Source organism: Panthera tigris, chromosome B3, assembly GCF_018350195.1.
Source record: "Panthera tigris isolate Pti1 chromosome B3, P.tigris_Pti1_mat1.1, whole genome shotgun sequence".
NCBI lineage: Eukaryota > Metazoa > Chordata > Mammalia > Carnivora > Felidae > Panthera > Panthera tigris.
Genome location: NC_056665.1, coordinates 37,730,660 through 37,757,944, shown reverse-complemented (window position 1 = coordinate 37,757,944; position 27,285 = coordinate 37,730,660). Strand labels below are relative to the sequence as shown.

At 38.4% G+C, this 27,285-nt stretch overlaps 1 protein-coding gene across 16 annotated transcripts in view; it reads left to right on the top strand.

Annotated features, from left to right (window-relative positions):
• The window catches only part of MAP2K5 (mitogen-activated protein kinase kinase 5), a 271,419-nt gene that overhangs the window by 50,789 nt on the left and 193,345 nt on the right, over positions 1–27,285 (top strand). For all 16 annotated transcript variants that reach the window (XM_042988550.1, XM_007084542.2, XM_042988549.1 and 13 more), the window contains exons 7-8: positions 584–632; positions 8,149–8,213. In XM_042988550.1, the coding sequence (XP_042844484.1) occupies positions 584–632; positions 8,149–8,213 (114 nt within the window). The remainder of the gene's footprint in view (positions 1–583; positions 633–8,148; positions 8,214–27,285) is intronic.

Sequence of the window (27,285 nt, the reverse complement as noted above, 5' to 3'; positions counted from 1 at the left end):
TAATTTTCTTGATTACTCTATAAAGTTGATATTTCCCCCATTTGACAGAAAGAGGAAATTGAGGTTCAGAGAGGATAAGTAACTGACTTGTGCCAGATGACACAACCAGTGAGCCCCAGAATTTGTTTGTTGCACATTTGCTTCCCAGCAAGCTGAATTGTACCTCTCAATGGTAGTAAAAGATCCGTACTTAAGCTATTTTATCTTTTGAAGTTCTGTTTTCTTGTGCATCGTTAAGTTCTTTGTATTTAGCAGATGCCAGAGCCCACATAAAATAGCCACTGAAAGGCTACCCAAAGGCAGCAGGACTAAATAGCCAGGAAAGGTCACTGAAGTAATCCGTAAGGTAATCTAGCTTCATTGGGATTGGAGGCTTCCGTCTTGCTTTAGGGGTTCAGGATTTTTATTAATACCTTTGCCATATGGCCAGTTACTTTTGTAAATGTTTGATGTAGGAAGAAGGATGCAAAGTGTGGAGTCCCTGTGTTCACCTAAAACAAAGACATATTGTAGTCTGGAATTCTGAACAGTGTTCAGAGGTGTCAGTGATCTTGCCATTAAAAATTATGTCTTCCCTTTTCAGCTTAAAGAAGTCTTCTGCTGAACTGAAAAAAATATTAGCCAATGGCCAGGTAGGTGTCATTACATATTAAGATTTTCACGTAGCAGTAACTTATTACTGTCCAGTTTTTGTATCCATACACTTAATAAACAGATAAAGAGCCTGTGAATGTCTTCTTGTCATAAATGAATTACAGTGGCTTAATTTGATTGGCAGAGCAATTTGCAGCACGTTTTTCAAACTGTGCTAATGGGTTTCACTCCCAACAGATTGAAGTACCAGGCACCCACCCTGCTGCCATCTCAGTCTAAAAAAAGTTAATCAGTTCTGAACAAGTATGTCAACCCATGGGTTGTTGAAATGGCCCAGCGTCCGGAGGTGGCTGCCACTTTCATTATCTTTGAGGAGAAGAGGAAAAACTGTTACTTTCTTACCTTGGCTCCTTCTTTTGTCCTGAAAGGAACGCTGGCTTTTTAGGGGAACACCGTAACAGCAGACCTTTGGCGTTTAAAATCCTGGGCCTGAGAAGCCCTTGGTTTGGTTGGCCTAGTGGACTGGCCATCTAAAGCTGCATGACCTAACCCAGCCAGTGAGGGACAAACAGGCCTGCGGGCCAGTCATTTCTCACTAATTTTGATTCCAGTAAATGGACACATCTGAAATAGTATAGTGCTTTTAAACATACACTGGCAAATTAAGCTACCTACAGGGTCCTCGATTCTTCAATAGCAACATAAATGCGTTTTAATGTTTGTTATAGAAGAAGCCCTTTGATAGCCTTGGAGGCAGGCGCCTGTCCATTGCGATCAAGCCTGCCTATTAGGCTCTATTGACTGAGACATCTGTGTCACTGCAAATAAAAGACTCTTATTGATTTTCTTAACTGCTGTTCACTTCCCGTCCATGTTTCGAAGGCTGAAATCTTAATTATCTCAGATGCTTATTCAGTGCCTTCACACGCTGACCTCTCCAAGCCTCATTGGCATTTCATGAATCAAGTACTTGTAGTGGAGCACGTCAAGAAGACAAAGCTGGGTCCTTGTGCTTGTCCTTTAATATCACCTGTAACTTTGTGGCCTAATAGATGGATGCTCATGCCTTAAAACAGTGACGGTATGATAGTGCTTCTGGAAGCCCTACTTATTTAGCACACAGTCCCTTGAATACAGTTAGAAAAAATAAGTTGATCCGGTTCTGACATCTGGTCATCATCCAGAGTGTGGGAATTCTAGTCCTTAGATATTCTGTGTACAGCCAAGGAGAATCTGGTGTTGTCTCTGTAATCATGATGGTTTCAAAATTTTATATAGTGTTTATCTAGTACCTAAAAGTACTTTAAGCAGCCAGAGGTTTGTTTGGATTGAGATCTGCAAATGTGTCCCCCTAGTGCCCTGGATGTGTTCGGACCCAGTATGAAACAAAACCTGACTAAAAGCAGAAATCGCGAGCTTGGGATTTTTCTGTGTCTCTTAACACGCTTGCAAGTCTAGTTACTAATTGTAACTTATGTGTGAGTCACATGCGTTCTTCAGCTGGAAAATATATTTCAAAATTGACATAAATTAAGAAGCTTTAACTACATTTGTTCAACTCAGGCAATGGAAAATAACCTGTCATAGATTCCTCTTTCAAAGATGAAAAACAGTTTATTTCCACTGCAAAAAATAAGCATTCTGAAATGTTCCTAATGTTTTGACAACAAACCTAGTGCCATAAATATCTTAGTGGTTTCAGTTATGAGGTTCTCTGTGGTGGAAGACTGTCATAAGAATGATTTTTGACACTTAAAGATTGTTTATTGCCTTCCCTTGGGAATGTGTTAACCCCGCGTTAAACAGTTTGGCGTTTTCTTTCTTTTAAGGAACAGCCTTTATTTGCTTTCAGTCACAACGAACAAAACAGAAAAACCCACGTTTGGAAGTCCTCATAATACCTCCTCCTTGTGCTAATTTCTCAGTTCCTTGGTGCTATAGGGTAACTAAAGATTGAGCGAGATTGCATCGCAGTGAAGTAATGTGCCCAGTTGTGGCATCAATAAATTTCTGGGCTGAGCACTGACACCACTTGATATGGAAGATGTAAGTCACATTTAACGATACTTTAACACTTGAGCATAGTTTTTTATTTTAGTGGTTTATGCTCTCAAGCATTAATAATGATTTGCCTTTCCACTAGCCTCCACTTAGGTTTAATAAGGAATTCATATTAATCATTAAAAGAAAGGGACATGATTCTTCAAGATAATCAAATATTGACAGGTTAGAAATAGCTTTCTGCCTGGGTTCATTGATATAGGTTATGTGATATAAATATTTATTTCTTTTCTGTCACTCAGAGTAAATGCCACCAATTGATTCAGCATTGATATAGTGTCAACAGTTCATAAGAAACATTTGACTGGCTTGTGTTTTCCGATTAGTCTCTGCTCTATAAAGTGGGATTTACTAAATCTCTCCAATTGTCTGCTCATACAGTGTGACTGCTTTCTGAAACCATTATTGCTTCGATTTGTGAAGCAAAGGTCTAGTGATGGGTCTAGTTTCTGTCAGACCTTTACATATAAAATAAGGATTAATTGAGCATTTTTATTTTAATGATTTATAAGCAATAGGTGCTGATTCTTCTTAACATAGGCAGACAATAAACAAAGAATATTTTCTTTGCTGATCCATAATTGAATTCCATTTCATTTTCCCCATTAATTTCATTAATATTGTATTAAATCAAGCACTTTTTAAGAGTTTAACATTTAGTCTTTGGAATGGAGACATCGTTTTTCTTTTATCCTTTAATGACCGAGGATTCCTTTTTTTGCCAGCTTAAAAAAAGCCAGATTGTAAGATTTTTTTTGGCATGTTTCATTGAGAGCTATAGATCAGTATCATTGCTGTGATTTCGTGATGTGTTTTTCCCACTTCCTTTTCAGTGCGGTATCATCTCTTTAACATTGGCCCTTGATGTGAAACTGATTAGAAATGGCCCAGTGGGTCAATTTAAAGGATTAAAAAAGTGTATAGTTACTCCAAGGATGAACAACTTTCACCTTTGCATCTCTAAAGTTGTTTCTCTTCTTTTCGTGTTTTAGCTTTTATAGGAGAAGGTGACAATATTTTCCTATTCCTGATAAATTAAGTATAGTTGTACTGAGAAGCCACAGATCTTAGAACTAATTCTGATCCTGCTGCATGTTTGGCTATTTTGAGAACTTCAGATGCCTTTAAGCATACTTATTGTGTTTAGAAAATAAAAAGGAGGGTAGCACTAGGTGGCTCAGTCAGTTAAGTGACTTCGGCTCAGGTCATGATCTCACGGTTTGTGGGTTTGAGTCCCGTGTTGGGCTCTGTGCTGACAAGTCAGAGCCTGGAGCCTGCCTCAGATTCTGTTATCTCCCTCTCTCTCTGCCCCTCCCCCACTCATGCTCTGTCTCTGTCTCTCTCTCTAAAAAATGAATTAACATTAAAAAAATATTTAGGGGTGCCTGGGTGGCTCAGTAGGTTAAGCATCTGACTTCAGCTCAGGTCATGATCTTGTGGTTCGTGAGTTCAAGCCCTGTGTTGGGCTTTGTGCTGACAGCTTGGGGCCTGGAGCCTGCTTTGGATTCTGTGTCTCCCTTTCTCTCTGCTCCTCCCCCGCTCATGCTCTGTCTCCCTCTCAAAAATAAATAAACATTAAAAATTTTTTTTTTTTTAAAAAGGAAGAAAAATAGGAATTCGACTATAAAATAAGCTTTAAAAGCTGTATAATCACCACTATATAAAACTCTTTAGATTCTTATGGTTCATCTTAGATCCTATGACAAGACGAAAACATAAATGAGACTGTATGGAAGTCCACACAGCATGACCCTCTCCTCTGTCTGCACAGACACAAAAGTCCATACTTCATGACACCATCCTCTGCCCACACAGGAACAACCTTGCCGCCCTGCAGGTTGTCCTGTCTGGTTCACGTTTCGTTCCAGCCCCTGACTCTTCTTCAGCAGGAGCAGAACCCAATGCCTGTCATTGTTCCCAGGTCATTTGCCCTCTTTCAGTTGACATGTAATTTTAACTCCAATGGCTTTTTCTTCCTCTAGTCTCACATATAGTATTCTGCCTTTTATTTGCTTTTTTTAGTCAAAGCAAGAAAACTGAGTTATATTTTAAAACAATTTAGTATCTCTATTGAATAAAAACTTTATTTTACTTCTTTTCTATATAGCTATGTGATCTGTAAAACATTTATTTTCTTAAAAACAAATACCATAGCTAATGAAATTGCTTTTAACTTGTGGGTGCCCTTCTGTTGATTGTTTTCCTTCCTGTGGACCAGTGACCACTGATGGGAGAGGATGTCCCTCCATACTTAGCCAGGACATCAGCTGCTGACATATGGCATTGAGCAGAGAATACTGAAGGACCAAGTTCTAGCCTTGACTAGTTGCTATTGACTAGTTTTATGACCTAAGTGAATTGGGCTATGTGCTTGAAATGCTGCAAAATTCTGTGATTGTTTTTGATACTTGATCCCAACTGTAATATTTAAATATTGTACACTCTAGGCATATAAATCCCACTTTTGTATCAAAATGAACACTGTTCCTGTGCTTCAATTTGAAAAGTTCAATTAATATTCTTATCTAAGGAAAAAAGGCAAAAATGTTATTAGCTGTTAGTTGATCCTGTTCATGATTTTTTTCATAGTCAAGATCAATTAAAGTAACCTGTTTTTTTTTTTAAGTTTATTTTATTTTGAGAGACAGAGAGAGAGAGAAAAAAAATTCCAATCAGGCTCAATGCAGGGCTCGAACTCACAAACCATAAGATCATGACCTGAGCCCAAATCAAGAGTTGGATACTTAACCGACTGAGCCACCCAAGTGCCCCGAAGTAATCCATTTTAATCAGAGATTTGAGATTTTCAGAAAGTTGTTTGTAATCAGTTAATGAGCTTGTCTCCAACAGTTTTCTTTTAAAACATTTTTTTACATGAATAATATTTGCATACTATATAACAGTTAGAAAATCCAAATAAGCCAAAAGAAAAAGAATCTGATATTTTTTAAATATAAAAACCTATCAGTCAGCTCATAGGCCAGGCAAAGGTCTATAAAACTTTAAAACATTGTAGAAACACTTTACCTTTTTATGGAGACTGTCTTTTTAAGTGAGATGGTTTTAGAACTTTTGCTTCAAAACCACTTTTATCTTTATGAGGCTCTTACAATCTTATTGTCTGAGGGATTCCAAATTTCTATCCTTGCATTTGCTCACACGCTGCTTAGCACACGCACACACACGTGCACACACACCCACACCCACAGTACACAGCGTCTCTCAGCCTAACCCCTGGTGGATGCCTACCACTCCTGGTCAGGTCAGAATGCTGGGTATGGGGGGCAGGCGGCTACTCCACTTCTCTTTTCAGGGTCCTGAGTTTGAGAGGTAAAATAACCCTACGATGTCAGGACTATAATGATTCAAGCAGCTCAGAGACTTGCCATACCTACCCATTTGCCTTCTCTTCAGTAGAATGCCACAAAATCCAGCCCCCTGCAAAGTCCTAGGTCCATCCCAGAGTGTCATTGGAATGTGTAATGACAATATGTCTCGGCTTGTATATTTTTCTGAGAGGAAACTACTGGTCCTTTTATCTGGAAGGTCCTGACAGAGTGGTGGAGGGGATGTAGTCTTAGAGTGTGGCCCCTGCGGAACCTGGATCCTATGTAGTCCATGAAATTTGCTTTCTTGGAAATTTACTTTGAGCCCTGATGAGGGTGCAGCTTGTTAGGCAAGTTAATGGTACAAATGAGGTGGTTAAGAGTGCTGTTTAGACTACCTTGAGAAGTGTTTTTGGAAGGAATTAGCCTGTTTGTACTCGCCAGTAGGTCCCGCAGTTTCCATGTATATCCTTCCTCGCCATTGATCAAAGCCCACCTGGTCCTAGCTGTGCTACTGAACATCTCAAATTCCTTTATGTGCCGCTCTCCTACATGCTGTTTTACAATTTCTCTTTTGGTCTGGAAGAAGGAAGTTTTCTTTTCTTCTCTTCTCTTCATGCTCCATCTTTTATGCAGGTTAAAACATGGTTTCTTTTTTTCTGTATTAGTAATACAAGAAAGGTAATGAAGAGCAAAATTTCCCTCAAATAGGAAAATAGTTGCCAATTTTTCTGACTTGTCTATCATTTTGTCTCTGACCATAAATATAGTAATTAGCTGATTGCAAATTGCACCAATCAGGTTGTACTACAATTAAATTGGGTGTTGAATTGGCCTTTACACATTACTCTGTCAATATTCTTTTAGGGATTGGCAGAACGGCTTGGAAAGGAAGCTGTTTCTGTTACCTGCACTATACTGCTAATTATCACAGCTCTCTGAAGCTTCAACTTCAGAAATGTATAGAAGAAAAATATTTCCCTTGATAAATGGAGCCTTGCTTTATTCAATTGGCGGAAGTTTAGAGCAAAATATTTAAAGGTTTACTATAATGGTCTGAAAGCAAACTATTTTTTTTTTCCAGGTGATATTGAATTAAAAACTCCATCTGCCCATGCAAGGCAGTGCAATTCCCAGGAAATCGATTTTTTTTCAGGGCTTACTATGGCTTTTCCTAAGCTTTAGCTCTATGGAAAATAACACTTTTATTGAATCCATTTAGTGAATAAAGTTGGCAGTTAATTTTTAAGCAACTGGACCACTGTGTAGAAAATTACCGAATGCATCAAATATAATCTGACTAGTCTCAAAGTCATTTGATAAATAATTTAAGGAGTTCTTTACAACTCCAAAACATTATTTTGTGGGCACTAGAATAATTGACTACTATTCATGATACAAACGAGAGTAGTCTTTGTGGTGTAGTAGTTTTATGGAACCTGAGAAAATGTGCATGCTATTTAACATATTAAATGATGAAAATGACCTGAGTTTATAAGAATCACATTATTATATGTTTTCCCTTTATGGATTTCAGTATTTGTCTATGTATGCATTTTTAAGTGCACCGATTTGGCACTTTTCCATCGGCATAATATGATTTCTACCCAGTTACCGCTGTATACTAATTTATTGTTTCCAAAGGAAAGCTGTATCTACTCCAGGAAAATCATTAACATTATTCAGTTAGTTTGTTTAATGTTAACTGTGGGGTCACCTGAGGAGTTTTCAGGGGCTGATTTATTTACAGATTGTGCATTAGATTACTGGGTATGTGTCTGTGTGTGTGTGCTGTCTTCCCAAATTTGATTTTGGTTATGTGCACTGCTGTTTGGCGTTGGTTATGTGTAGTGCTAGAGACTGTGTTCTTATCCGTATCTCTGACCTGACCCTTTTGAGCTATGTTATATCATTCCATTTTGACACCTTTTATCAAACTTTAATGAAATGACCCAGGCAAACAAATTGTCATTAAACTTTCCATCACTTTGTCCCTTGGTATCGTCTTTTATAAATTGGACAGCAAATGTTGTATTGATCTTCTCGTTCTTGCAGCTGAACTTGAAATGACCCAGACTGCTTGTTGTTTATGGCCCAGAGTTGCTTTTCCTTGACATTTCCATCCACAGCATGACACCCTTTTTGTTTTTCTTTCTTTCTCATGGAGATGAATGAACAAGACATACGGTATCGAGACACTCTTGGTCATGGCAACGGAGGCACAGTCTACAAGTGAGTAGTCGATTTTGTTTAAACTTTCTATCCACTTTTGCCAAATGTGAGTATCCAAGTTCTCCGTGGCAAAGATTTTTAAATGACCACTGGCACTTAGATTTTATTTCTACTTTTGACTCCCAAATTCTGCAAGGCATCTATTTTCTGAGGAATTGCTTGCAAAAGTGCATTTATATTGCCTTCTTAATATTTCTGAGTCTGCATCTCTCCTGGGTGAACGTTAATAGTCCACCATTAACAGGTGTACCTTTAACTGGCCTGAAGTTTAATGCATTTTTTTTCCTTTGCTCTTTAACACCATTTTTTTCTAAACTTGCTAGCACCCTGTTCTAGTCCCCTGCCTTTTTACAGCTGTGCCCAGTGGAAGACAAACCTTATAAATACCATTGCTTTGCCCTGTGTCGACACTGTAAGTTATTAAAAAGCCTTCTTCCTGTTGTATTTCCTTCTCTCCCTAGTCCCCCGAGAGAATTTCTACACATTGATGAATATGTTAAGTTATAAAATTCTCCCAAATTCCAGTAGCAGTGATCTTACCCTAAAGGAGTGTTCATTTTCATATTAAAAAATGCTAACCATAAAAAATAGTTCTCTCGACAGGGAAGTCTTTCTCATGCAGTAGTGCAAAGTTTAAACTACATAATGTAATATCTAGTACTTAATAGTCTGCAATGGTGTATGAAAAATATTCCACTAGGAATTAAAAAATCCATACTCTGTATGAAAGCCCTGAGGGAGTAATAAAGCTTTCCTCCAGAGAGCTGTTTTCCATATATACACTAACTCTGTATCCCATTATGATTGTGTTTTTACCTTAGATGTTTTAATGTTGATATTAATATATATTTTCAAAGTTGTGAAATAATTTATAATTGGTTATTAATGTTCTTGGAATTTTAAGTGTTTGCTAACCACGTGACTATAGATAAAAATTTCCCTGTTGCCTTATGACCATGAAGGGTCACATCTTAAAATCCCAGAACATCCTCCACACAGAGATGCAGCCTTGGCGTAGAATTAGGTGTCTCAGGGTTAGAAGCTTCTTCAAAGTCGTCTGACCTATTCACCCACTCAGGGCTTCAGTCTTCTCTCTACAGGTAGAGCCAGGATTGGAGTCCATTCTCTTGAATCTAGTCCTTTAAGAACTTATGTTCATGTATTTGGATTCTTTTTTCCTACAGATGACTGGGGACTGTGGATAGTTGGTCTGAAAGTTAAGTGCTTCCACTGTAATAATTCAGAGAATTAAATAATAGTGCAGCCCTAACATGATCCTGAGGCCATGCCCTTCACATGTTTCATGGCTACCTACTGTGTCTGAAGAGTTTGAGGTACTCTTGTCCTTCCCTGGATCGTACTGACATCCCTTTCCAAGTAGCCCCCCAGTGCTGCATAAACAGCATCTCTTCATCTTACTCGTAATCTGACTGGAGTTTTTACCCTGTTCTGAACGTTCTTGGGTTCAGGTACCCTTAGAAAGGACAGAAGGAGGAACCTGCATGCCCTGATTTGCTTCTCTTAAGTTCACTGTAGAGAGCACTTTTCAAAGCCTCAACCTTTCTTTTTATTAATGCTTTTATGCTGATAGCCAGATAAAATAAAACAGGAAAGAAACAGGAAAGATTTCTAGCAACTCTTCAACTCTTTGGGTTCCTTTTAGTGGCTTCAAATGGAATTCCAAAACATTTCTTTAGACTCCTAACCTATTTATTTGCTCTGTTTAGCCACATGTTGAACGCTCAGGCATGGTTGTGGTTTTAAATTGAAGCCCTATTGTGAATTTAGTGTTCTGGTTTATTCTAGAAGGGGGGAAACGTAAGACTACCAAACTCCAGCAGATGATTTTTATTAGAAATAATATCCCAGATGTTAACATTTTAATCTTTTATTTTACAACACAGGTTACCAACAGAAAGGGGAGAGGGAGGCAGGGGAATGGAAATAACCTGCCTATCTACCAAGGAAAAATGACAATCTAGAATCATGTTAATGTTTTATTATTTTTTAAATTATGGTGAGAAGCATAAAATTTAGTGTCTTAACCATTTTTAAGTCTACAGTAGTTCAGTGGCATTAGGCACATTCATACTGTTGTGCAACCATCAACACCATCCATCCCAGAACTGTTTTCATCTTGTAAACCTGAAACCTGTACCCATTACACAGTAACTCCTTGTTTGCTTTGTTAATGTTTGTAGCCAAGAAGCATGGCCACAAGATCTCCTTATATTAGGAGAACTAATAAAAGAACAGAGTATCTTTTTTTTTTTTTTAATTTTTTAATGTTTATTTTTGAGAGAGAGAGAAACTGAGACAGAGACAGAGCATGAGTAGGGGAGGGGCAGAGAGAGAGGGAAACAGAATCAGGAGCAGGTTCCTGGCTCTGGGCTGACCGCACAGAGCTTGATGCGGGGCCCAAACCCATGAATCATGAGATCATGACCTGAGCTGAAGTCGGACGCTTAACTGACTGAGCCACCCAGGCGCCCCAACAACACGTTATCTTACACCTCCTTAGCACAAGTTCTATACCTGCTGGAATGATATGTTAATATTAGCAACTTACCCTGAGTTTACTTATCTACTGTGGCCAGTGCTTAATATGTGTGTGTTGTAATATATTTTTTTTAATGTTTATTTTTGAGAGAGAGAGTTGGGGAGGAGCAGAAAGAGAGGGGAGACAGAAGATCTGAAGCAGGCACTGCATTGACAGCCTGAGGTGGGGCTCAAACTCATGAGCTGTGAGATCATGACCTGAGCAGAAGTCGACATTTAACTGACTGAGCCACCCAGGGGCCCCAGATTTAAGATGGTTTTTTGTTTTGTTTTGTTTTATTTTATTTTTGAGAGAGAGAGAGATAGAGCATGAGTGGGAGAGAGGCAGAGAAAGAGGGAGACACAGAATCAGAAGCAGGCCCCAAGTTGTCAGCACAGAGCCTAACACAGGGCTCAAACCCACGAACCATGAGATCATGACTTGAGCCAAAGTCGGACGCTTAACCAACTGAGCAACCCCTGGATTTAATATATTTTTGACAGTGGTTGTTTATGGAAGGTGAGTGGCAGTAACATGATGATTTTAGTGCTTTATTTTACACACTATATTTCTATACAAAGAAGACATCCCATTTATCTTATTGCTTAGGTGATCCTTAAGAGGAGAGAAGGTAAAGATACCAAATTGCTTAACCACTTGTTATTAATCATTGGTCTTCATTTCTGCCTGGGCTTCCGTTGTATTGTTCTTATATCCCTGGCTTTTAGTTCGGCACAAAGAAATGGTATAATTGTCAAGAAATGAGAATCCACTTTACTAAAGTCTCCATAAAACTGTTTGATGTGTTATGATTGACTTTCTCCTACACTAAGTTTACCTTAATGGTGTTGACTATAAAAATTGTGATTTTTCAAACAAAATGATTACATTACAGGCTATGCTACATAAACTAGATGAAGAAAATATTGGAAAATCCACTCATTGGTAACAAAACTGGCTAATGGGCCTATTTAATTTTTTTTCTTATAAAGTACAATAAAGCTAATAAATGCAAAGCAAAAGTTTAATATTTCTTTCTTATTTGCTCCACTGATGGGATGTTGTGAATTTCAAAGGATAGGATATCGTGTGTAACTGCAATATATATTGTTTAATAGTTGATCACATTTTTGCCTTTTAAGTTTGGATGTTCCCCCCAGTTCTACAGTGTGAAATTCTGGGCCCAGACATTTAAACCAAGTGGTATTGTGGGTGCTGCGCATAGTCCTCTGCTGAGTTATTCTCTGTGTTAGGATAATGATTTAGGTAATTTTAAGTTGGTATTTCTTGGATTACTAATTTGGGTGAAATGGATTATAAAGGAAATATCTTAGGCTATAAGTTTTATTTATGCCTGGGAAGAAGAATAATTTAGGAAAAGAAAATGAATGTACTTTCATTATTGCTCCATTTCCCAAAATGTTACATGTTGCTCCAACCCCCTGCCCCCCCAATTCAAGAAAGACACATATCCTCTTCCCCTCTATGAGATTCACAGTGAATTTTGAAAACTTTGAGAAAGTAGAGAACAGGATGTGTTGTGGGTAAGTGTACCCTGAATCTGCCCCTAAGTAGCTGTGTGACTGGCAGAGAGTTATATAACATCTTCTGCCTCATTTTTCCATGTGTCAAAGGGGGTAATGACCTCTAATAAGGTTGTTGTGAGGTTAAATGAGATGTTCCATAGAAAAGGAACTTACTACGACGGAGTAAATGTTAGCTAACTGGCAATGGTAGTACCAAATAATAGAAAAATTGTTGACCCCTGTGCTTCCTATGCTTACTTGACTGCAGGGCTCTTATTTTGAGGAACATCTACAGACATCTCCCAGATGTTGAATTGTGTTAGAGTTGCGTTTAATTAATTTTGAGAAATTCTGTATTATATTATGATACATGGTATGCTTCTGAGTTTCCTGCTATTCTCTAGTTGTCTCATGAATATGATTTGTTATACCTTACATTACAATGATTTTTTAGAAGTTTCATAGTATTTTCTCTTTTATCATAGTTTTTTGTTTTCAGCCTGCTCTAGGACAGCCGGTAAATGTTAATAAGCCCATTTGACCACGGGAAAAAGCTAGGACCCCCAGGTCTGTGGCCATTCAGTGGCAAAGCCAGAATTCTGTCTCTCTCCTCTTGGCTCTGTGTTTTTTCCCCCAGGCAGTGTTGTTTCTCAAGGTCAAGCAGAGTCCATTGTGTTCCCTTGTATTTCCTAGTGTACTACGCACAGTCCTAGGGATAGGATAGATGCTTTATACATGTTGGCTGAAATGAGAATGAGGCAAGTGGGGTTTTTTTCCCAAGCAGGTTTTAGTAAGGCCCTTTAATTGGATTCTCCCCATAGCTAGCTAGTTTTAGAGCCTGCATACTTGTTTTACAACACTCACCTAGAAGAATAGGAATTTCTAAACTAAGGGCATATATTTGAATGATAAATTAACCCAACATACTAGTTACTGCCCTCTTTTTTTGCATAGTATGTCACATTGCAATGAAAGTAATTAACAGGCCCACTTACTTTGGAAACATTCTATGATAATGAAGGCCAGTCACTCAGGTTCTTTGCTCCCTCAGGGCATTGTTTGATGGAGTCACTTAAGCTTTGGGTCCAGAAATAAAGTAATACTTAACTCTTAGGACTTAAGTCATGCTAATAAGTCAGTTAGCTAACAAGCACTTAAGAATCATCTTTTATTTTATTTTTTCCTTTCCAAAAAGATTATCAGCTTTTTGGCCACATATGTAGGTGTTTGAAAACAGTAATGAAATGTCCGCCTCCAGTTGCTTCCTATAGTTACATTAAGGGTCTAACCTGAATTTTGGGTAGGATTTTCTCAGTGATATAATGGGTAGCATATATACTGCCTACATGGTATTTTAAGATTGGATATATACCATTATTTAAGAATTGATTTGACTATATCTAGAGACAACATGAAGAGGGAAGGGATAATAATTCTCAAAGGTGTTGGCCCGTCCTTCTCTCTTTTGTCTTATTCATTTATGAGATATTTGTTAGGCAATAGGGTAAGGATGGTCCTTGGAGATAGTAACTGAGATCACATGAACTAACTATTAAGTTGTATTCTGCCCTTTACGTGGCTGTAGAGGCCATGTAAAACATTAGGTTTATGTTTTTGGAGCTGGAATTAGATCAACTCATTACAGTAACATGATGTATTTAATGAAAATTAGAAGCTCTGGTGGTCAGTTATATAAAATGAGAAAACACATGAATTGCTGTCTAATTAAATGCTGTTTAGTAAACCAAACTTGTCAAAATACGGGATTCTTGAGGGGAAAGTATAATAAAAAGGAGTCGTTGAAGAAAATGTTGGGAACCACATAGTACTCAGAAAGCTCTCACTTCTCTTTCACTGGCCACCCTGAACATGCCAAACCACATCAGCAGTAGTTCTGACCCCAGCTTCTCTACTGACTGCACCAGTGACCCCACTCCTTTATATTTTTTTCCCTGAGGTGCATCTTGTAAATTAAGAGTAATTTTTAAGTGGTTTTGATATTGACCCAAGAGCTAGGGTGATTGTTTGATTTATTTTAACTTTAAATTTCTAATCAAATGAAGAGCCTTTTCCTTGCAGCCAAGATCATATTTTAAACAAGCAAACAAGATATCATCTTAATACAGAATTAAATACTTGTATATGGCTGGGTTGTGTTAAAGTATCATGTGACAAACAAGGATATTAATATTTCCAGAAAATCAATGACTGTTTGTCAAGTGAAATTAATTATGTATGTTTCCCTCTCTCCCTCTCTCAGCATTCACTGTTATAGGTTTGTTTCATACAATAATGTGTATTGTATTGATTGGACTCTAAAGAATGAACCTGAGCTTGTGACTCTCTACACCTTTCCCACCTTTGCTTCCCCCACTCCATGTTCACACGTGCTCATATCCATTATGGCAATGATGGATTATTGGCATCTAACCAACATGACAGGATGTTACAGGTCGCTGAGCAGAGATTTTCAGACTCTGTTTCCACCCGAATTAACTATTATTGAAATAGTTTATTGAGATTGAAGTATTGATCATTTCTGCTAACCTTGGCTTAAGGGAAGGAAAAGGAGGCGGAGGTGTTCTTAAAAGACACTAAATTTAATTTTAAAAAATCTCATCTATTTAGCCTTTTCTTCTTCCTGTTTTATAGCCCCTATTGTTTTATTGCTTGGAAGAGGGTATCTTGGCTTTATTTTTATGACAGTATAATTATACTTCAGAAATGCACTTGATTACTATGGGTAACAAAATTGTTCTAGTATATTGGTTTGGCCAATATTGCTATACAAACAACTTTTCAGTCAATTGAGTCTGGTAAAAATCAATACATTATGGTAATATTTCAAGTAAGAATTTGCTGAATCTAAGTATTTCAACACCATCTCCTTTCAGGGAAAAAATAGTTTTAAAGTGGCAGGACTTCTTTCTACTATTTTATTTTAGTACAAATGCTTACTTTATAAAGAAATTTAAAGTCCCCAAGCAGAAGTGATTGTGAAGAGATATACATTAGCTCACATGGGTTTTTATAGGGTGCGGGAGATCTTGTTTTCCTTTGGAATCTATCCTCTGGCTGCATTAGGAGGGGACAACATCTGGGTTTGACTTCATCTTGTAGCATGCCACTTTGGGACTCGCGTGTCTAGTTCTGGGTACTGAGTTTGTACAGAGATATGGACAGTCCAGAGACCACCCAGAGAAGGATGGGGAGAATAATAAGGGGGCCCAGGAATTGGGCCTCTCCAATCCTCCTTTACACACTCGCTGAACAGTCTCATTGTAAGTGCCTGCTGTGTGGATGGCACCCTGCTGGTTGTTGGGGATGGCCTGGCTCTCATTCAATCTTGTCCAGATAGATGAAGTAAGTGCAGATTTCCCAGTCTAGGGCGCATGTCTGTATGTGTAATACCCAGGCCCCGGGTTGGGGCTGAGGAAGGGATGATGAGTTTTGGCTCTTTCCTCGGGAAGAATCAGTAAAGGCCTCATGGAAGAACTGGTATTTGAGTTGAGAAGTGGTTGAAGGAATTGGCCAGCGTTTATTTGAAGATTAAGGGTCTCCATGACCTCTGACTTCTTAAAAAGTCATTTCTGTCGACAGAAGAACAGGTTTGCTCTGTGTGTTTCTGAAGGCTAGCCTCAGATTGCTCCTCTGGAGTGTCTCTTGACCAGCCTGCTTTCGGTTAGAGTGAGTGATGCACTCTTCCTACCGTTCTTCCCACTGGACGGTCCTCCCCGGAGGAGAGCTGTGTCAGTGAATCTCGGTGGGCGTCCTCAGGGCCAGGCACTGCACCTCACCTACCGTAGGAACTGGGGCAGTGATTCAGGAATTAACCTGCAGAGGCAGATTCTTCACAGTCTGAGGAGGCACACACAGTGTGGTCTGTGGCTGGGTGGCTCTGGGACTGTGAACCCTCTTACCTTAAGCACAACAGCATGGCTGGTGTTCAGAACCACTGAGAAAAGAATTCCCACTTAGAGCTGGACATGAGTTGACTACAGAGGTCACTCCTGAGGCTGATGTTGCAGAATTAATTCAGCATTCAGCTACTATAAAAATATTATGTCATGTCTTGCTTGGTTTTGTTCTTTAAAATTGTATCTTATTGTTTATTCATTTATTCATTGACTAAATACAGTTGACCCTTGAACAACACAGGTTTGACTTGCATGGATCCACCTATATGTGGATTTTTTTCAGTAAACAGTACAGCACTGTAAATGTGTTTTCTCTTATGATTTTCTTAATAACATTTCTTTTACGGTATATAACATGTGACGTAGAAAGTATGTGTTAATCGACTTTATGTTATCTGTGAGGCTTCCAGTGAGCAGTAGTCTATCAGTAGTTACGTTTTTAGGGAGTCAAAAGTTACATGCCAATTTTCAACTACACAGGGGGCACAGGGGTCAGTGCCCCCAACCCCCATCTTGTTCTGGGGTCTACTGTCCTTACTGTCATTCTATGCCAAGGAGTGTTCTGTATATTTGTGTCCAGTAGTGAATAAGACAGGGCCCCTGTGCTCCTGGAGTTCACACTAGTGGGGCGAACAGACAATAATCAAGGAAATGAATACTGAAGTAAGATGATATCAGACCTTGCAAGTGCTGTAAAGAACGTAAAATAGTTGCTCAGCAAGCCTTCTCTCAAGAGGTGATGTTTGAGCTCAGACCTAAAGGACAGCAAGGAGCCAGTCATGGGAAAACCTGGGAGAAGAACCTCCCAGGTAGAAGGAGCCACTCTGGCAAAAGCCTGAAGATAGGCATGAATATATTGTGTCCAGGCCAGTGTGGCTATAGCAGAGTGAGCCCAGGGGAGAACAGAGAGACAGGCAGAGGCCTCATCATGCTGGATCTGTCAGGCCTTGCTGAATCCTTTCTCAGAAGGTTACCCCCTTTTCACCAGTGAGAAAGATACAGCTTGGAAGAATTAAGGGGCATGCCCAAGGTTCAAATCAAGATTAGAACTCAGTATCAAAGCATTGAGTCATACACGTTTAATATGTACAATTTTTAGAAATTGTACAGAATTCAGGTGTTCTGACACTTAGATTAGTACTTGGGACCACTCCTCAAGCTAGGGGTTTTCTATTTGACATTCCCTCTCTTGAGTTTCCTCCTCTTTAACCCAAATTAATTCTGGATATAAGATAAATATATAATTCTGAAAGTCAGTGATGTACCATCTCTAGTTAATTTTAGAGGCTTTTTAATAGACATGAAAACAACCATTTCTTGGCAGAGTTATTGCAATATGTCTTGTTACTCTATCTTTTGGGTCTCTTTCCTTATCAAAAACTTAGAATTTAATAATCAAATCCCTAGATTAATTGTATGGTTATGCTAGTGGAGGTGGTGCATTTCTTGATTTATAAGACACATTAAATTTTTTTCTTTCTTTTTTTTTTTTTTTTTTTTTTTAGGTATTTTATAGTCTCCAGTGTGTTAGAAAAATGTAGTCTCTTGGTTGGCATATAGCACAAGCAAATATTTGTGTACCGTAGCATCTAGGGTATTTACTTAAATTGCTTTTTTGAAAATAATTCACTGGGAAGTCCAAAAGGCATTTAGTGTGTATAACTTTCTGCCAGTTTTTTTTTTTTTTTTTTTTTCCCCGTTGCTCTATCATTGGTTACTTATATATAAGAGTCTCTGTTTCTGTTAAATTGCCACCTTACTGGAGTGAAATACGTTTCGGTTCTGATCTGTGCGCTACCACTAAATCAGAGGAGCAGATGATGGAATTAGATGGGAACTAGCAATAGATAGTTAGGTTGTGGGAATTAAGCCTAAAATTTCTTAAAACATTGATTTGCGTTTTAAGTGTTATCCCCTTGACCCTAAAATTTTCATACTTTTCCTTGTCAGTATTACAAACGAAAGAAAGAAAAAGAATGTTCAGTATTACTGCTAAAAGTAGAGTTCATGGTTTTTGTTTGGTGAGTTCAAATAATGAAGTGAAAATGTTCAGACAAAATTAGAACTTGCTTTAGGGCACAATCAATATAGCATTTTAACAAGCTTAGCGTGTTTAGAAAATACATATTGTATAAGATTCTCAAACATTCTGATTCTATTATGACTGCTAACTATAGCAGCAAATGTAACAATATACTTAGTCAATAAACATAAAACTCTGATTAAACCATAATTAAATTTTTAGAAAAGTTATCTAAAAACTATGAATAAAATATATTTTTACATTGACTCAGCAACAAAATGTATGGCCAGTGAAACTTTAGAGTGGCAGAGAAAAGCGTATATGGGATTAAATTACAGAATGGATTTTTACCACAAACATGTGTACTAAGTTTCGGTACACATTTATTTCTTTTCACTTTTAACTTTTTTTGAAGGTAATTCCTAGTGAGCGTGGCAGGGTACAAGAGCTGTAGTAACTGACTGTCAGGGCAAATGAGAAGTTTCCCTGCATCCCTGGGAGCCCCAGTGGATGGTTTCAGGGCCCTGCCTCCCTCCGTTCTACCCAAAGCACAGGCGGTGCTCAAATCCTGGTGGTCGCATTTCTGTTTGTCCCCAGCAGCAATGAAATATAGCTGGGTACAGTGGGTATCACTGTCCTTGTTTGACCCTGTGAAGAGACTGAAACACCAAAATTAATGGATTTCCCTGAGGATTCAAAGCAAGACAAGGATAGAAGCACCACTGAAACTCATACTTTCTTATTTATCCCTTTGTAGTGCCCTTCCTGGTGAATAGTTACTTTTGGTTCTGTGAGGAACTAAGTATGTGCAACTGTGAGAATTTCTGCTGGCCTGTTCAACCAAATATCCTACAGTTGTACTTTTTATTTTTATTTTTATTTTTTTGTATCAGGCACATGTACCTGTTCAGATGACCCATATGAACAAACCCTGTCTTCTTTCTTCCCTCCTTCCCTAGAACTTATCTTGGAAGTAACGGTGATTAACCAAATGCTAAAAATGTTAATGCTTTCCAGCATATGATTCTCTTAAATTAGATCTTTGGGTTTTTCCCTTGTCCATGACTTTATGAGTGCATTTATGTGTGTATTAAAATCATTTTTGGGGAGTGCTTGGGTGTTCAGTCAGTGAAGCATCTGACTCTTGATCTTGACTCCGGTCAATATCTCCCTGTTCATGAGTTCAAGCCTACGCTATCACCACAGAGCCTACATTGGATTCTCTCCCTCCCTCTCTCTCTGCCCTCCCCCACTTGAGTGCACACGCTCTCTCTGTCTCTCTCACTCTTTTTCTCAACAATAAATAAATGAACGCTAAAAAAAAAAAAAGAAGTGGGGTGCCTAAGTTAAATGTCCAACTCCTAATTTCACCTCAGGTTGTGATCTCATGGTTGTGAGATCAAACCCCACCGTGGGCTTTGCGTTGACAACGTGGAGCCCACTTGGGGTTTTCTCTCTCCCTCTCTCTCTCTGCCCCTCCCCTTCACACACACACACACACACACACACACACACACACACACATCCTCTCTCGCTCGCTCAAAATAAATAAATACACGTTAAAAATGTTTAAATAAATCATTTTTGGGGGATCTTGTTGCTGTTTTTGGCTGCTGGTCTTTTTAAAGAAGTTTATTTTTCTCCTCCCACATGGACTCCTTTCTCTCTCCCTCCCCCCCCCCCCGCTTTTTAAAAAAATTTTTTTAAACATTTATTTATTTTTGAGAGACAGAGACAGAGTGCAAGTGGCGGAGGGGCAGAGACGGAGACACAGAATCTGAAGCAGGCTGCAGTCTCTGAGCTGTCAGCACAGAGCCCGATGTGGGGCTCGAACCCACGAATGGTGAGATTGTGACCTGAGCCGAAGTTGGACACAAAGTCAGACGCTCAAGCAACTGAGCTCCCCATCCCTTTCTCCTCCCCTTAATCTTTAAAAGTATATGTGACATCTTTAAACCTTAGTCTTCTGAATGGATTTGAGAATAGCACTTTCTCTTGACTAATCTCAAGGGACTTTATAAACACAATGTCGCTTCATGTTTGAAGAGCACGATCTAATACATTTTATATAGTTTTGGAAGCCACTAGCTCAGAAAGAGTGTGGTCGGATTGAATTTGGAGTCCAAATGCTTTTTCTTCTTTTGTCCAAAATGTAGCTCCTCAACACAGGCACAGTGCTACGTGCAGGCAAATCACTCAGATTCCTTCTTGTTATAGATTTAAAGATGACTGTCCCCAGATGGTGGAAGGTATGATGGTGGTTTGAGTGTTGCTCAGTTTTTATGTGAAAGGAAAAGTCCTTTCTGGCTTGTTTTGACCTAGTCATGATACACCCATTTCATGAAGTCTGCTATGCACAAAAGTGCACAAAATGAAGATAAAGTGCCTCTCTCCAGCCTGACAAAAGCCATTCCTTTGCAGAATGGTAGCTGCAGTGAAAGTAAATAAATGAATGGACAGCAATCACAGCCTAGTTGATGAAACTGTTCAATTAAAGCACAGGCATTTACATGGTGTAATTTCCCTAAATTGCCAATGAGCCCCTTTAGACACAACCAGTGTTCAAATTGATTTCAGCATTGATTTTGGCTGAAGCTGATAAATTTCTGCTTGTTAGTTAAAGTAATTTTGCAGAAGACTTTGTACTGCAGTATTGAAGTGTTCATTTAGCTGATGGTTAAAAGAGGAGTTATTTACAGAGGCCTCTACTGTTGTTCTGAGATGGGACAATTCCCCAATCATCTTTTACTTTTAATTTTTTAAGCTTCAGTATACCAATCAATAGGTGATTGAAACTGATTAAAACTTATCCAACCAGCTGCCTATGGCAGTTTAATTAGAAGCTGGATGATTCTTAAATTAAAGTTGTCTTGTTTTCATTCCATAGCCATCTTCCAGAAGAGTAAGAGACTAACAGTGCTGAAAACTTCAAGTCTCGCTTTGTTGAGGTATCTCACAAATGTTCAGTCACATGGTAGCTATTCCTAAGGCAGCTCAAAAATGTATTCAGAGGCTTTGGCCGTTATAGAGATTACAAGTAATAATATACGTACTTGTTAGTCAAGGAATTTTGTTTTTCAGGCAAAGGGATAACCTGTAACGTAATGGGGTATGTGAAAGAACAGCTTTCATAAGCAAGATGGACACTTGAGCTGAGTTTTTAAATCCTGCCATGCAGGAGAAAACCAGCAATCATGATACACTATGCATCTCTGTGCTGAAAACCATCAGCTTTGAATTTATATTTTTATTTTGTTTCGAGGTCTTGATTAAAAATCAATCTCCAGTGAATAAAAACGAAATGTTGTTATATAAGTACATGTTGACTTTTCAACAATATTGTGGACAGGGTTATAGAAGAGAAATTTTTGCTTCGGAAAGATTCCCCATTCTCATTTTCTCTAGTGTGGGACAATTTCTTGAGTTTTTAATGGAAATGGGTTCATATTTCTGTCATAGGGGACATATTACATCTGGTACTACAAGGAAGAAAGGAATAAATGGCTCACTTTTCAGAGGTGCATTTACTCTTTGACCCACTAGGGTACTATTTAGTGTTCTAGGAGAGGTAATTTAGTAAATAGTACCCCAGTGGCCTGAAAAAGTTAATGCAACTCTGAAAAGTGAGTCATTCAATCGATTTTCCCTATTGCTTTTTAAACATCGACACGGACCATATCCAGAGAACCTTGAAGACAACTTGAGTTAGAGGATCTAGAAGCAACCATTTTACGTTCACACAGGCTCATTGAAGCACACACTAGATTTGGCTTCAAAGGACTGGAATCCACATCCCACAACAGTGCTTATCAGATCAGAATCTTGAAGCAGTTCTTAATGTCATCAAACTTTGGTTTTCTTACCTAAAAGGTAAGAATAATAAGAAGAAATGTTGGTGCAAATCAAATAGCTTCTCTCTATAAAAAATATAAGCTATAAAAGCATAATAGAATATTAGTTACTAGTTTATGGAGGTTTTCTGAAATAGCCATTTTTGTGTCTGATTTTAGAAAGTGTTTTATTGTTAGCTTTCCACAAAGAAACTGTAAGCAGATACCTCATTGTAATCAAATCATTTCAGGAGAGAAATTTCCCAGGTCGTTAATCCTCAGTGTGTTCCTGTTTTTCCCCACACAAATTGCCTAAATCGTGTATTTCTCTCATTCTCACCATTCAGCTTTATATTTCATGCCTCTCTGTTTTGTCCATCACATTCTTTCCAAACCTTTGATCAAGAGATCACTGTAATTGTAGCTTCCTTGATCTCCAAGGTATTTAGGCCATATATTAAAAGACATTACTCTAGTTGATGTGGGGAGCGTTAAAGGCTTGAACCAGGCCACATCAACTTACGGAAGAAATATGGAGGCAGTGGTGACAACACTAACTGAGGCAGGTGTGGGAGCAAAAAGGGGTGTGTAACCAGAGTAATTAGAATAAGAAATGACAGAATGTAGGGTCACAGTAGCTTTTCTCTGACTGGAACTCTTTCTAACCCTGCCACATTCCATGTATCATAGGTTAGCAACCAGTACCCTATGGATGATCAGCATCTTGAAAGAGTTGTTAATATCTGTAACCTAATAACATGTTTGATTCGATTCTTAAACAATCGCGGGGGAGGCTCTATTGCTTAACCATAAATTATTTTACAATCAGTAGTCAAGCATTTGTAATAGGTTTTTAGGCAGAACGAAGGTTGGCATAGGCTGCTATTTGAACTCGGACAGTTTACATAAAAAAGCTTCTTTTTACAACTGCTATTTACTTTGGATTTCCTATTTTAACAGCTAAAGCCTGGCTAATGTGTTTATCTATTATGGAAGGCAACAACTGTCAGTGTTGATTTCCCTGAAACTATTTGATTTTTTTTCCTGTGGATGGCTATTTTAGTATGTGACATATTGGTAAAATCCACACCCAAAGAAGTGTACCACGAGAACAAATTTCTCAAAAGATCAAGGAATAAAACAAAATTTTCATGAACTGAATCACAGCTAATTTACATGTGGTTACTGAAAATGTGTCACTGAATTAAAAGATGATATCCAGGGGTATTAAAAGTTAATCTCACAAGATAACAGAAGATTTTTGTTTGTGTATTTATGTATATATTCACACACATTTATGCACTTGACCTTTATAAAGGCAAAGAACTGCTTTTCACTTGTTTGCTGTTGGCTTCAGAATCATTCAGCCTTACAGTCTTTTGGCATAATTTAATAGACTCAAGGCTCAGGTCCTTATTTTATTCAATTAAAAAAATTTTTTTTATTGAGAGTGAGAGAGAGAGAGACAGAGTGCCAGTGGGGAGAGAGGCAGAAAGAGAGAGAGAATCCCAAGCAGGCTCCATGCTCAGCACAAGCCCGACGTGGTGCTTGGCTTGTTCCCACAACTGTGGGATCATGACCTGAGCTGACGTCAAGAGCCGGATGCTTAACCAACTGCGCCACCCAGGCATCCCAGGCTTCTTATTTTTAAAGAGGAGACTCAAAGGACATCTCCTCAGGCCAAGGGTCTCCTTGTGGTGTTGTTAACCCTTTAATTTCCATCATGTCCTGTCTTTTCTTTTGTGCCAAGGCTATAAAATCTTTAGGTGGAAAAACTTCTGAGTTGGAAAAAGACTTCTATTTGTTATTCTAAATCTACATAAAATCAGAGTTACTTTTTTTCTTTTTTGGTGAATAAATAAAATATATAACGAGCAAGGAAACAGCATCTATAAGTATGGAAACTGATGATCTTATATCGGATAAGGTATATGATGTATGGTATTGGCCTTAATGGATACTAATTTTTTAAATAAAGAAATAGATTTAATAATTAAATCTGAGGGGCACCTGGGTGGCTGTCAGTTCAGCATCTGACTCTTGATTTCTGCTCAGGTCATGATTTCCCGGTTTGTGAGTTCGAGGCCCGCATTGGGCTCCACACTGACAGTGCGAAACCTGCTTGGGATTCTGTCTCTGTCCCCTTCTCTCTCTCTCTCTCTCTTTCTCTCAAAATAAATAAAAAAATAATTAAATCTGAGTATGGTCAACTCTAACTTTCTATGCTAATGAGAATTAAGAGTTGTATAGATAATTAAAATGGATAACTAATAAAAAAAATCTCATTTTAGACAGTGATTTGTCTCCTCCCAGTCATACTTTTTGTCCTAATGAATTAGATCTCAGAGAGGTTTCTCTTTCACCTTGTCTCCTTTATTCTGCCCTACCTCTGACGCACATGTTGGACATATCTCTGTGGCATTTAAAGAACAGAGGAGCAAGGAATCCAGCATATCCCAGAAGCTTTGAAATCGTTGCCTGAAAAACAGCGTGATTTTGTCATATGGAAAAGCCATTACTATGGCCGAAGCGAGCAAGTAACAGCAAATGCATTTGTAACTTTTATTTATTTAAAATAGTCTGTGCTCCGTTTCTTTTTTGCCTTGTACGTATCCTGTGAGAGATCCAGGGAGCAGCATAGATAAACATCATGTTCTTTCTTGCTTACCTAAAATAAGACCATCCCTTTCTGATTACTGGTTACTTCTTAAGCCAAATCCTAACTATTGTTTTCATCATTTTAGTGACTGGATTCCTTTCTTAGGTTTCCCATTCATTTGGAGAATTTTCCAACAATGATAGCCCTCTATAAATAATTCACAGAGTAATTGTGTTCCTCTTTTCACTAACCTCTGCAGTATGTTATGTGAGAAGTAGAACTTACGTCAGTGGTGTTTACTCCACATGGTGTATGAAAGACGGTCTCTCTCCTGCACAGGACAGGGACCGTGGAGCCTTGGTTTTGCCACTGTGATTAAAAGTTATCACACATGCAGTGACTCTTGAGATCCTTGTTCCAAGGGGCAAAAACAGGGAAAGATGTTTGTTTCCCTATTCATTTTAATGACCATTTTGCTAACAAATTGGCATTTCTAACATATCAGTTTTACTGAACCTTGAAATATTTACAGTCATATTGTAGGCCAGCCCCTCCGTTCTGAAATTATATCCTACCTCACAATCGGTAGAGAAGCACAGATACTCCCTGTTATAAATTTTTTTCTGCTCACAATTGAAAATAATTTGATTAGAGCGTGTATAGAAGTTAATGTGCAGAATAGTGCTGTAGAAATTAGTTGCCTACTTTAATGGTATGAGATTGTACAAGCTTTATGAGAAAATATATGATCAGCTCTAGGTTATTTATTTTATGAACAGGAGTCAGCTGGGACGATTGATATTTTTTTGGTTCTCCTAGAAGTTGAAATTCTAAGCGTAAATAATTTCAGTAAACATTGTAAAATACAGATGCAGTTGATCTTAGGCATGACATAAATTTGTGTGGGAGTCCAGATGTTGGAAAATGAACACAGGTTGTTTCTCCCTTATGTCCTGTGTGAATGTAGGACTTCTTAACAGTTTGTTTTGAAATTTTTCTTTTCCTTCCACACTTTTAAAGATTCTTAGAGAAATTCAGTTTATTCACCAGACTGATGTGTCTTTTAACAAATTCTCATTAGGATTTATATGAAAGTGAGCCCACCTTTTTTAGCCTTGTATATATTGTATTAGACCCTTCTTTAAAATTTCAAAAACCCATAACAGAATTAATTGCATTTGTCCCCAAGTATGGCTTTGAAATCAGTCACGTGATTTGTTTTGAGTCCCTGCTCTGGGCAAGTTACTGCACTTGGCAGTGTGGGGAGTAACCCCAACCTTCAGGGCCTCAGGGACACCATTCCCGGGTTCTGTTGCTGGCTTACTGTGTGCACTGTTTCATCTCCTTTACTGGTTTCTTCTCATCTCTCCGACTTCTGAATTTGGAGTGCCTCGGGTTCAGTCCTCAGACCTTGTCTCTAATTAATTTATTTCCTAAGAGAGCTCTTGTGGTTCCATGGCTTTGCGTATCATTCATATGTTGATGAAACCCAAAAGCACATCTCCTTTGCCCTAAACTTCAAACTCCTATCTGATTACCAGTTGGATGTCTTTTACGCATGTCAGAATTACCCAAAATTGAACTCTTGATTTCCCCTGAAAGCTGCTCCTGTTCTGCAGTTGTTCCAGTCTCAGTAAATGGAAACTCTGTTCTACAAGTTGCTCATGATAGAAACTTTGCAGGCACTCTTGATCCTTATTTTTCTCTCAGGCCGTCCACCAAATTTACTCACAAATCCTGTTGGCTCTTCCTCAAAACTCCTTTAAGATACCAGCTACCTCTCACTACTCTTTTCCTACCAGCGAAGTCTAAGCCACTATTATCTCTTGCTAGGATTATTTCAGCAACCTCCCATTAAGTCTCCCAGTCCCTATCCTTGGTTTCCCTGCAATGTGTTCTCTCCATCTAGCAGCCAAAACGATCTAAAATATAAGCTCTCTCCCCTCCTGCCATGGCCTCTCAGAATAATAGTTGGAGTTCTCACCATGGCCTAAATGGTACTACACAGTCTGTCTTCCCATTACCCTTCTGACCTTATCTTGCACAGCTAGCTCTGTTGTTTATTCCACTTCTACCTCAGGGCCTTTGAACTTGCATCTCCTCTGCCTTGAGTCCTCTTCTTTCAGATGTCTAACTTTGGTGTGGTCCCTTACTGCTCAAATGTAACCTGATGAGAGACATTCCCTGATGTCCTTCCTACCCCTAAAAAAAAAAAAAAAAAAAAAAAAAAATGCTCCTAATCGTGGCCACTTGTCACTTGGTCCTTACTTTTATTCTTTTTAATTGTACTTCCCCTACCTGACATAATTGTGTAGTTATTTGACTATGGTCAGTCTTTCCTCTAGAACGTAAACTCTTAGAGCAGGGACTGTGGTTTGTCCTCTGTCCCATCCACAATGCCCATTCATTGTGCTTGGCAATTGGGAGACATACATTTAAGTATTTGTTAACATATAAACTAAGTTTCTAGGAGGAAAGGGTGTCATATACTGTGGTAGCAGTTGGAGATACAGAAATGAATAAAATGGACCTTGACGCTGCCCATGAAACTTAAAGTAGAAGACATAGACCCTATATTAAGAATTTACTATTGTATTTAATTAGTAATTAGAGTTTACAACATAGTTAAATAAAGCAT